The sequence below is a fragment of the Callorhinchus milii genome, unplaced genomic scaffold (assembly GCF_018977255.1).
Source record: "Callorhinchus milii isolate IMCB2004 unplaced genomic scaffold, IMCB_Cmil_1.0 Scaffold59, whole genome shotgun sequence".
In the NCBI taxonomy this organism is placed as follows: domain Eukaryota; kingdom Metazoa; phylum Chordata; class Chondrichthyes; order Chimaeriformes; family Callorhinchidae; genus Callorhinchus; species Callorhinchus milii.
The window spans coordinates 69,609-82,209 of NW_024704800.1; the positions used below are offsets into that span (position 1 = coordinate 69,609).

The window sequence follows — 12,601 nt, forward strand, 5'->3', positions numbered from 1 at the left end:
CGCTCTCTCCCCACAGCCCCGATCAACCCCACTCCCCCCCGCGCTACTCTCCCCCACAAAACGCCCCCGATTCAACCCCCCACTCCCCCCGCGCTCTCCCACAGCACCGATCAACCCCACTCCCCCGAGCTCTCCCCACAGCCCCGATCAACCCCACTCCCCCGAGCTCTCCCCACAGCCCCGATCAACCCCACTCCCCCCCCTCTCCCACAGCCCCGATCAACCCCACTCCCCCCAGGCTCTCCCCATAGCCCCGATCAACCCACTCCCCCTGCGCTCTCCCACAAGCCCGATCAACCCCACTCCCCCACTGTCTCCCCACAGCCCCGATCAACCCCACTCCCCCCGCGCTCTCCCCACAGCCCCGATCAACCCCACTCCCCCGCGCTCTCCCCACACCCCCGATCAACCCCACTCCCCCGCGCTCTCCCCACAGCCCCGATCAACCCCACTCCCCCGCGCTCTCCCCACAGCCCCGATCAACCCCACTCCCCCCGTCCCCCCCGCCGCTCTCCCCCACAGCCCCGATCAACCCCACTCCCCCGCGCTCTCCCCACAGCCCCGATCAACCCCACTCCCCCGCGCTCTCCCCACAGCCCCGATCAACCCCACTCCCCCCGCGCTCTCCCCACAGCCCCGATCAACCCCACTCCCCCGCGCTCTCCCCACAGCCCCGATCAACCCCACTCCCCCCCACTCCCCGCCCCCCCCCCACAGCCCCGATCAACCCCACTCCCCCCGCGCTCTCCCCACAGCCCCGATCAACCCCACTCCCCCCGCGCTCTCCCCACAGCCCCGATCAACCCCACTCCCCCGCGCTCTCCCCACAGCCCCGATCAACCCCACTCCCCCGCGCTCTCCCCACAGCCCCGATCAACCCCACTCCACCGCGCTCTCCCCACAGCCCCGATCAACCCCACTCCCCCGCGCTCTCCCCACAGCCCCGATCAACCCCACTCCCCCGCGCTCTCCCACAGCCCCGATCAACCCCACTCCCGCACTGTCTCCCCATAGCCCCGATCAACCCCACTCCCCCCGCGCTCTCCCCACAGCCCCGATCAACGCCACTCCCCCCGCGCTCTCCCCACAGCCCCGATCAACCCCACTCCCCCCGCGCACTCCCCACAGCCCCGATCAACCCCACTCCCCCACTCTCTCCCCACAGCCCTGATCAACCCCACTCCCCCGTTTTCTCCCCACAGCCCCGATCAACCCCACTCCCCCGTTTTCTCCCCACAGCCCCGATCAACCCCACTCCCCCCCGCGCTCTCCCCACAGCCCCGATCAACCCCACTCCCCCACTCTCTCCCCACAGCCCTGATCAACCCCACTCCCCCGGTTCTCTCCCCACAGCCCTGATCAACCCCACTCCCCCGTTTTCTCCCCACAGCCCTGATCAACCCCACTCCCCCCGCGTTCTCCCCACAGCCCTGATCAACCCCACTCCCCCCCCACTGTCTCCCCATAGCCCTGATCAACCCCACTCCCCCGTTTTCTCCCCACAGCCCTGATCAACCCCACTCCCCCACTCTCCCCATAGCCGTGATCGTAACCTTCTCTGCTCCAATGAGAATAATCCTCACCTCTCCAGCCGTTCCTCATCATCACGGTCCCTCATTCCTGGTCCCATCTTCGTAAATCTCCTCTGTACCCTTTCCAATGCCGTAACATCCTTCCTATAGTGCGGTGCCCAGAACTGGGGCAGTATTCTAACTGAGGCCTAACCAGTGTTTATGTGGGTTAATCATCACCTCCTGACTCTTGTACTCTATGTCCCTATTTATAAAGCCCAGTGTCCCATATGCCCTTTTTACAGCCCTATCTCCCTGTACTGCCACCTTCAAGGATTCATTTACCTGCCCCCCCAGGTCTCTCTGTTCCTTCACCCCCTTAAGATTGTATTACCGCCTATATTGCCCCTCATTCTTTACCAAAATGCATTACCCACATTTCTCCACATTGAAACTCATCTGCTAATATATTAACTGATATTATTATATTATTATATTAACTGAATTACTCTCCCCACACAACACAAAACAAGTAACACCCACTTTGCTTCAACTTACATAATGCTCCGCATTTTATATAGCGTCCACAGTTATATATATGTATATATGCAGTGGGGTCAATGCTTCATAAAGTACTCGCCTCGCAAGCGAGAGGACTGGGGTTCGATTCCCGGGTGGGTCAGGGAGAAACCTTAGGCAAGTTTCCTTACTCCACACACACAGACAGACACACACACACACACAGATGCACACACACACAAACACACACAGACGCACACACACACAAACACACACAGACGCACACACACACAGACGCACACACACACACAGACGCACACACACACACACACAGACGCACACACACAGACGCACATACACACAGACGCACACACACAAAGACACACACACAGACAGACACACACACACTGTTTACCCAGCACCAATAGGAACCTGGTTGTTAGTCGATTGGTGGATCGTTCACCCCCCCCCAAAAAAAATAATCATTTGGTCACTCAATCATCGATTGTTTGTACACTGTTGTGTGTAATTGGCTGCTGGGTTTCTCCCACAAACTCAGTCACTTCACTTCACAGGGCGAAACCTCGGGCAAGTTTCCTTACTCCACACAGAGCATAATAATAATCCTCCAAAACCAAAAACAATAATAAATTGGTCATTTTCAATCCACGACTGTTTGTGGGACATTGCTGTGCGCCATTGGCTGCCGCATTCGCCCACAAATATACAGTCAATTCACTTTACATTGTGTTCTGTGAAGCGCTTTGGGACGTCCTCCCGACGTGAAAACGCTATATCAAATGCAAGGATTATTATTATTATTAATTGACTGCCCCATTTTGCCCACAAAATACAGTCGATGCACTTCACGGTAGGTTCCTTAAAGCGCTTTGAGACGTCTCAACGACGTGATAAGGCGTGATATCAAATGCAAGAGTTATTATTATTATAACTAATCCCCCTCCACCGCTCTTACCCCAACTAGTCCCACTCCCCTGCTCTTACCACAACTTATCCCCACTCCCCCCCTCTTTCTCCAACTATTCCCCACTCCTCCACTCTTACCCCAATTAGTCCCCACTCCCCCGCTCTTTTCCCAACTAGTTCCACTCCCCGGCTCTTACCCCAACTAGTCCCCACTCCACTGCTCATACCCCAATTGCACACAGCAGTGTCCCACAAGCAGTCGTAGATTGAGTGACCAAATTAAGGCCAGACAAACCAAATTTTGCACAAGTCAGCACCAATGGGAGAGACAGTTAAAGCGTTGCTCAAATAGCTGAGGGCCAGTCCTGGACCACAATCGGAGAGGTTCCATGGAAATCATCAATTGAGTTCATCCCAATCCTAGAAGCTTCCCAGCTGGGAAGGGGGTCAGTAAGTGGCTGCTTACGGGAATGTTAATGGCTGTTTGTTTTTAATCTAACTGGAGTGTAGAGGGGAACCCCGCTCGCAAATGTAATTAAAGGAACAATGTTGAATGCGTCTTACAGCTCTGACCCTGATTGCCGAGCAATTTGGACTGAATGCTGTGATTACGTGCAACACTTCTGCTGTTATTGCTGTCCGCAGCTGAGGGTTTTGAGAGTTTAAAGCTGTTTATGGCCAGAAGATGACAAGCGAAGATTGGATGAACAAGGCTAATCACATTCTTTCCAGAATATCGGGGCAACTATCTTCCCATTACACAATCCAGCTGTTTCATAGTTGGCTCCTGGCCTCCCAGTGACCCATTATGTGGAGCCCTTTGGTGTTGTGGTTAGAGCGCTCGCCTCGTAAGTGAGAGGATCTGGGTTCTATTCCTGGGCGGGTCAGGGTGAAACCTTAGGCAAGTTTCCTTACTCCACACACACACTCACACACCTCTGCTTACCTAGCAGTAAGTAGGAACTTGGTTGTTAGTCGATTGGCAGATTACTTTCTGGGGTGGGGTGGGGTAATAATTTCTACGAAAAATAATTTGGTCACTCAATCCACGACTGTTTGTGGGACACTGCGTGCGCAATTGGCTTCCACATTTCGTCCACAAAGTATACAGTCAATTGACTTATCAGTATATTCTGTGAAGCGCTTTGAGATGTCTTGAAGACGTGGATCGAATCTGGGTTCTTGATGAGAGCGTTGACATCATGGCCTTAACTGAAACCTGGCTCACCCCAAGCGATACCTTCCCCCTCACGGAGGTCACACCACCCGGCTGCACCTCCCACCACATCCCTCGCCCCAACCGCCCTGGCGGTGGTGTAGCCCTTATCTCAAGGACACCACTTGCCCTATCCCCCTACTCTTCTGGCTCCTTCCCCTCTTTTGAGCACCTCACCCTCTCCCACCCCTCCCATCTCTCACTCAAAATCCTCCTCCTCTACTGGCCCCCTAAAACCTCTCCCACCTTCATCTCCGACATTTCTACCCTCCTAACATCTCTCTGCCTCTGCTCTAATCGCCTCATCATCCTGGGCGACTTCAACCTGCACTTCACCCCCTCCTGCTCCACCTCCTCAGACTTCTCCTCCCTCCTCTCCTTGCTCAACCTCTCCCACTCATGTTAACGGCCACCCACTCGATTTGGTGATCACCCGGGGCCTCAGTGTCTTGGGTGTCACCATTACCGATAAGGCTGTCTCCGATCACCATTTCATCTCCTTCACTACCTCCACCCCCCCTCCCTACCTCCACCAGACCCACCACCATCTTCTACCGCCCCTGGAAGAAGTACCCCCACAATCTCTAACCGCTGCCTTGGTGTCCTCTGAACTCTTCTCCCTCTGGCCTTCAACCCTCACTGACCCCTCTTCTGCTCTCACCCTCCTCCACAACACCCTCTCCTCCACACTCGACACTCTGCCCCCATTACCTCCCATACTGTCTCTTACTCTCGCTCCTCCCCCTGGTTCACCACCCACCTCCGCTCACTGAAGAGCCAGGTGTGGGCCGCTGAACGCACCTGCGTCAAATCTGGCCTAACGGTCCACCGACAAATCTGGCTGGACCTCCTCAAAATCTACCGCTCCACTCTAGCCTCGGCCAAGTCGTCCTTCTACTCCAGGATAATCCTGGAGGCGAAGAACAACCTCAGGCTTCTGTTCTCCACCACATCCCGACTTCTCCGTCCCCCCCCCACCCCGCGCAGGTCATCTCCTCCAACCTTCACTGCGAGGAGATGCTGGATTTCCTTGAATCCAAAACCAAGGGAATCCGCTCCGCGGTCACTGCACCCAACCCCCACCCCTTCCCTCCCACACTCCAACTCCAGACCCAACTGTCCAGCGCCTTGGGACGTCCTCCCGACGTGAAACGCGCTCTATAAATGCAATCTTGTTGTTGTTGTTATTGTTGGGTTCTCTCGCTTGCAAGGCAAGTTTTGTATCCAATATGCTACAGAATGAAGCTACCAGGTTCTAACTCTTTTACTTCTCCTGTCAGAACTTGGGGCAATGGCCTTGAAGAAAGGCATGGATGAGGATCCAGATATCTCGCTGATGTTTCAGTGCCCATTCAAGGAAGGGCTGACCCAGGATAAAGTCCAAGTTGACATCTCTTCCAAGTACAACCGCCGGGTGCTGCCGAGCTACGAACAGAAGATCGAGGAGATATGGGGGGAGCGCTGCCTGGAGAACCAATGGCTTTTTAACGGAGCCAAATTCCGCATTCACTCGATGAGTCAGGAAAACGGAATCCTGACCTTCTGTCTGGGCCTGACCGATTACAAAGACTACATTGGGACAAACTGGTCAAAAGATTCCTCATTCCTACAGCAACAGGGTCTGGAGGACTTTGGGGACAGCCAGGCCTATTTGGCTGAGCCACTTGGTGTTGGCGCTATGCTACAGACAGAGGATGGGTACTTTGTGTTTTTGAGAAGGAGCCAGCAGGTAGCGGAGGCAGCTGGACAGGTCGATATTCCAGGTGGTCACCCAGAACCCAAGGTTCGTACTAACCAAAGACGTCCAGAAGAGTCCTGTAGCTCAGTGGTTAGGCCACTCGCTCATAAACGAGAGGACCTGGGTTTGAATCCCGAGCGGGACAGACCTTGGCAAGTTTCCTTACTCCACACACTCGCAGTTGTTAGTCAATTAGCGGATCGCTTTCCGGGGGTGAATAATAATAATAATTTGGCCACTCAATCCATGATTCTTTGTGGGACGCTGCTGTGTGCAATTGGCTGCTGTGTTTCACCCACAAAACATACAGTCAAATTCACTTTACAGTATATTCTATGAAGTGCTTTGAGACTAATCAAATCAGTCATTGTCTAGATTGAAATTGCACTAAATGGACTAGAAAGTTTATTGATGATATGGTACAGAAACACTTCATTTGGCCCATTTATACGTAGTTGCACTCCACACCAGTCCTCTCCTCTATACCCCTCTATACTTGTGGAGTCCTGTTGCTTATTGGATGGAGCACTTGCCTTACAAACGAGATGACCTGGGTTCGATTCCCAGGTGGAGCGAAACCTTAGGCAAATTTCCTTACTCCACACGTCTCTGTTTACCAGCAGTAAGGAAGAACCCAGTTGTTAGTCGATTGGCTGGTCGCTTTTCCTGGGGTAATAATCCCTTTAAAAAATTTTGTTCACTCAATCCACAACTGTTTATGGGACACTCTGTGTGCAGTTGGCTGCTGCATTTTGCCCACAAGATATCCAGTCAATTCATTTTACAGTATGTCCTATGAAGCGCTTTGAGAATCAAGCCCAGGTCCTCTTGCTTGTGAGGCGAGTGCTCTAATCAATACATCACAAGGACTCTGTATACAGAATGTTGGTGCCTGGTTTATGTTTAGCATCCGCTTGCTTTCTGCTTTCTCTTGTTGCAGGCGGTTGTGAAAAACATTCCGGAAGAAGCCATCCGTGTTGAGCACCTCTCAAGGGAGCTGGTTGTCCAGGAGCTATTTTCCTCCATTTTAGGAGAGATCAGGGATGAGGTAATTGTTCAAAACAAATCCACGTCTGTTTGTGGGACGTTGCTATGCACAATTGGCTGCCGCGTTTCACCCCACAAACTACAGTCAATCCACTCTACAATATATTCTGTGAAGTGCTTTGCGATGTCTCAATGGCATGATGAGGTGCTATATCAAAAACAAGGATTATTATTATTAATAATAATTAATTAATTGATGAACAAGCGCTATGGGAAGCTACCCTGCGTGAGGGGCTCTATCTCAATGCAAGTTGTTGAATATCATCCCTTGTATAATATTGTACTTGAGGATCTCAATCTGTACTTGTGCAGTTGGTTGCTGTGTTTCGCCCACAAAATACACAGTCAATTTACTTTAAGTGTATCTTGTTTGAGACGCTTTGAGATGTCTTGATGACATGATAAGGTGCTGGGTCAAATGCAAGGATTATTATTATTATCTCGAGTGAAATAGGGCTTGTGAGGTACACAGTTACTTTATCCGCACTCAGACCTTACCCTAAGAGAAGGACGCTTTATAAATGCTACATAAATTGTTTGTTCATCAGGTGAATATTCCCGAGGCATGCCTGAGCAGGCCTGTGTTGCTGGGAGTTGCCCAAAATAATCGAAGTGCAGGTCGGCCCAGTGCGGAATTTTATGTGAGGTACAGTGCTTTTTGCGCTTCTGTTTCCTTACTCCACACACGCGCCTCTGTTCATCCAGCAGTAAGTAGGAACCTGGTTGTTAGTCGATTGACAGGTCACTTTTCTGAAGGTAATAATCCCTCCAAAAAAAATTAACAATTTGGTCAGTCAATCCACGGCTGTTTGTGGAGACGCTGCTGTGCGCAATTGGCTGACGTGTTTCTCCCACAAAATACAGTCAATTCACTTTACAGTGTATCCTGTGAAGCGCTGTGAGATGTCTCAACAACGTGATAAGGCGCTGTATTAATTGTAAGGATCATGATTATTATTATTATAATGCAAAGCTCAATCCAGCAATGGGAATGGATTCCTTAGGAAGATGTGGTGTTGAAAGCTACCCGCTGTAAACCAATGCTAACTGAAGCTCTTTCAAAGAGATCACCTTCCTTTCCATCTGTTTAATGGCCGCTGTCACCCCCGCTGTTCTGCACGGATATATTGATGTGGGTATTGAGAGTGAGGTACCATTCTCTGCTTTCAATGCTCAGGTGCAAACTGACGGTGGAGGAGGTGAGGCAGAACTATCTGATTGGAGGCCCTGAGGCTCATGAATCAACCAGCATTGTCTTCGTCAAAGCAGAGGTAACTGAGAGCCAGTGAGGGGGCGGTGGAAGGGGGGATACTGGGGCAAACATCGCACTGATAATGGAAGATTGTCAATAAGTAGCATATAATACGGAATTCGTGGAGTCATGTAGCATAGTGGTTAAGAGTGCTCGCCTCGCAAGCGAGAGGACCCAGGTTCGATTCCCGGGCCAGGACGAAACCTTGGGCAGGTTTTCTTACTCCTCACACACGCCTTTGTTTACCCAGCAGTGAATAGAAACCGGTTGTGAATCGATTGGCGGATCACTTTCAATTGGCTGCCGTGTTTCGCCCACAAAATAAACAATTAATTCACTTTAGAGTATATTCTATGAAGCGCTTTGAGACATCACAACGACATGATAAGTCAAATCCAAGTCGTGGATTGAGTGACCAAATTATAATTAATTATTATTAAAATAAATGGTATCGACTTTTTGGTCAACCTGTATAAGTAACAACAACTTTTGTCGGCAACATTTATACAGTGCCCTTCACATGGGGTAGAGTCCTGGAGCGCTTGACAGTGGCGGACTCTTTCCCTGAACCAGGGGGTGAGGGAGGTGACCATAAGCACGATCAAAAAGGAAGGTCTTTCTTTAGGCAGGATTGGAAAGTGGGGAGGGAGGGGGCAAGGCGGACGGATTGAGGGAGAGAGTGAGAGTTTCGGGGAGTGGTGGCTGAAGGCACGGCCACCGATGGTGGAGCGGAGGGGACGAGGGACAAGCAGGAGGCTGAGTAACTCTGCTGTTAGTGTAACTAACACGGATTCTCATCAGGTTTAAACTTTGCCTTTCACAGGATGTAATACTCACCGAAGAGTGGTTATGGAAGCAGCTCTGTCCTTCGGCCAAGGGTGGTGTGAAACTTTACTCACTGGTTCGTCCTCAGCTGGACTGACAATGGCTAATGCTCTCTCAGGGACTGCTGAAATGGTTGAACATATCTCCTGAAGAGAACTTTCCTCTGTTGCAGTGGTGATGAAGAAACTTGTCTGTTGAAGTAACAACACCTTTAGTTGCAAAGAGCTCCTTCCTCGTGTGTTCAAGGCACCGACTTGGTCACAGTTCTTCATAATAATAATAATTCTTACAGATGATATAGCACCTTATCACGTCTTGAGACGTCTTAAGCGCTTCACAGCGAATTGTAAAGCGAATTGACTGTATATTTTATGTGGGCGAAACTCGGCAGCCAATTGTGCACAGCAGTGTCCCTCAAACGGTCGTGGATTGAAGGATTGAATGACCAAATTATTATCATTGATTAATTTTTTTGAAGGGATTATTTACATCTGTTGCTGCGCAGTGAGTGAATGGAGACTTAAGGGAGTGAAGGGAATGGAGTTTTAAGATCACTTCGTTATGGAACTCAACCTCCTCCTGTCCTCACCTAACATCACACCTTCTGGGTTATAGCTTGAGTTTTAAGTATCATACTGGATTTGTGGGCATTGGCACAGTGACATCTTGCCAACACACAGGGGTGGGGGGAGCCAGGGGTGGGGGGAGGAAATCAGGGCCACAATTCTCTGAACCACATCAAGTAAGAACAGAAAGACGCAACTTGTTGTGGTGCTGGAGGGGAAAGACAATGGAGGCTGAGCTGGAAAGATTATTGAGAGAGGAAGGGGTTGGGGCAGGTGGTGGGGTGATGGGCCCAATATCTGACTCCATTCTCTGTCCTGTTTGATGGAGAAATGCAATGGTGTCTCATTTATTATTTCCGACCTGATTCGGATCAAAATACAATTTGGTAATTGTAGCATTATTTAAAATGAAATAACAATAAACTTATTATAATAATAAAAATCCTTGCAATTGATATACCTTACCAAGTCATTGAGACATTTTAAAGCGCTTTACAGAATATACTGTAAATTGAAGTGACTGTGTAGTTTTTGGGCGAAACACGTCAATTGCGCACAGCAGTGTCCCACAGCGCCCAACAATCATGGATTACAAAATAAATTTGAAGGAATTATTATCCCCGGAAAAGCGATCTGCCAATCAACTAACCATGTTCCTGCTTACTAATAGGTTAAGGTTAGGGTTAGAAGCGTGTGTAGTAAGGAAAGTTACCTAAAGTTTCGCCCTGTCTGGGAATCAAACACCGGGTCCTCTCGCTTGTGAGGCGAGTGCTCTAACCACTACACGACTTTTCTGCACCCTCACTCTTCTGATCACTCCACTAATGTTTAGGACACGCAAGCCTTGCTGTAATGTCCTCTTCCCTGCTGCACTATATAATATATAATAACATCCTGTAGGGATCATTGTATTGCAAACAGGATCCATCCAAATTTTCAAGACTGAGGTGGATAGATGTTTGTTAGGTCAGAGTATCAAAGGAATGGGGCAAGAGAAGGCATTTGGAGTTGAGGTACAGATCAGCCATGATCTAATAGAATGGTGGAACAGGCTTGAGGGGCTGAATGGCTTCCTCCTCTTCCGAGGAGTACAAACCCTGTTCTATTTCTGACCCATTTCTCAACAGCTGTGATCAGATAACTTTGAAAGGCCCGGGGATCAAACCTGCTCTGACGCTCTCCAGATGAATTGGTCATTCATCTCATAACTGTGCGAATGTGTATGGGGACCTTGCTGCTAAATTGGCTGCTGCATTAACCAACAAAAGCAGTTACTACACTTGACAGTAATTAACTGTGAAAGGCGCTTTGAATTGTCCGCAGCTAAAAGCGTTTTAAAACATAAACTCTTTCTACGAGACAGTTAGCTGGAAACTATCCTCCTCTGTGCTCTCTGGGCTTGGATTGTCATTAATGATACAGACTTAAATTTCAGAAATGCTTTTAAATAAAGACAACTCCACATGTCTCCTTTGTAATGATGCAAGGCTCCAGTACGACCTCTCTACATTGCTACAACATAGATTTGGTCTAAGGAACTCCTGTTCGAATCTAGTTAGCTTTCAAGGAAAAGCGCCTTGCTTTATCCAGCCAACTATTTAATCTCCTTGGTTACCAAATGCCTGACTGACAAGAATTACGCTTAGTTTGAATTCCGGACATGCCGGTCTTTCTCGCGTCCGAGAGAACGTGCAGTCTTGCACGCTCCCACTGTTTCCGTTCGCTGGGTTTAGGAGCAGCTCAGAACAGCCTGGAAATAATAATGATAATCCTGACATTTCATACAGAACCTTATCACGTTGTTGAGACGTCTCAAAGCGCTTCACAGAATGTACTGTAAAGTGCAATGACCATGTTTTTTTGTGGGAGAAACTGTTTTTTGAAGGAATTATTACAATCGACTAACCAAATTCCTACTGCTAGGTAAACAGCGGTGTGTGGAGTAAGGAAACCTGCCTACGGTTTTGCCCCACCTGGGAATCAAACCTGGGTCCTCTCTCTTCTACATTAGTGCTATTACAGTTACTTGGGAGTGGTAATAGGGGTCGGAAGTCTAAGATGACACTCCAGTGCATTTCCGGGGAAGCGCTGTATTGTTGGAGTCGCTGTCCTTCGGATGAGACGTCAAACCGAGGTCCCATCTGGCTGTTCAGGCGGCCGTTAAAGATCCCATGGCAGTATTTAGAGAGAGAAGGGAGTTTCTCTCTTCCGACATCTTGGCCAAAAATGCTACAGATAAAACTGGTTGTTCACTTCATGGCTGGGCATTGCTGTGCACAAAATGGCTACAAGTCACTACACTTTACAGTATATCCTGTAAAGTGCTTTGAGATGACTTGATCAAATGATAAGCGCTATAACAAATGTAAGGATTATTATTATTATTATGCATTTACATTTTCTTCTCAATAAGCATGGGAAAAAAAGTACAGCATAGGAACATAGAAAAAAAGAGGCCATTCAGCCCCTTGAGACTATTCCACCATTCTATAGGATCATGGCTGATCTGTATCTCAACTCCAATTACTCGCCTTTGCCCCAAACCCCTTGATACCCTGACCTAACACACATGTATCCAGCTCAGTCTTGAAAATACGAATGGATCCAGCTATAATCCACAACCTTTTGGGAGAGAATTCCGGATTTCCACTAACTTCGTATTAAAAACTGCCTGCCGATTTCACTCCGAAATGACCAAAAACATTAAAAGAAGACTGAAAGTTTAAAAGCTGCAATTCTTTTCGGAGAAAACAAGAAGCATAGCATTAAAAAATACTTTGCAGGGTCAAACCTACACTTATGTGTGAATTAAATCCCTCCCGCCTGATTTCAATCTCTAACATAGATCTCCTGCACAGAATTTTCCTGTAATCTACAGTAAACTACCTTGGTCCACTGAGCCACATAATAAATACCTGATGAATGAATTTTATAAAAATCATTGTGTAAATCTCTCCCTTATGTCTCCCAACATTTTACAGATCTTACTCTTCTTCCCAC

General features: G+C 49.0%; 1 protein-coding gene across 1 annotated transcript; it reads left to right on the top strand.

Annotated features, from left to right (window-relative positions):
- Positions 1-5,453: 5,453 nt before the first annotated feature.
- On the top strand, positions 5,454-9,350 carry nudt22 (nudix (nucleoside diphosphate linked moiety X)-type motif 22; the record flags this gene model as incomplete). The annotated part of the gene is given in 5 exon segments (XM_007884557.1): positions 5,454-5,956; positions 6,852-6,959; positions 7,507-7,604; positions 8,136-8,229; positions 9,034-9,350. Coding segments are annotated over 5 exon segments (891 nt in total). The 3' UTR covers positions 9,133-9,350.
- Between the last annotated feature and the right edge of the window lie 3,251 nt (positions 9,351-12,601).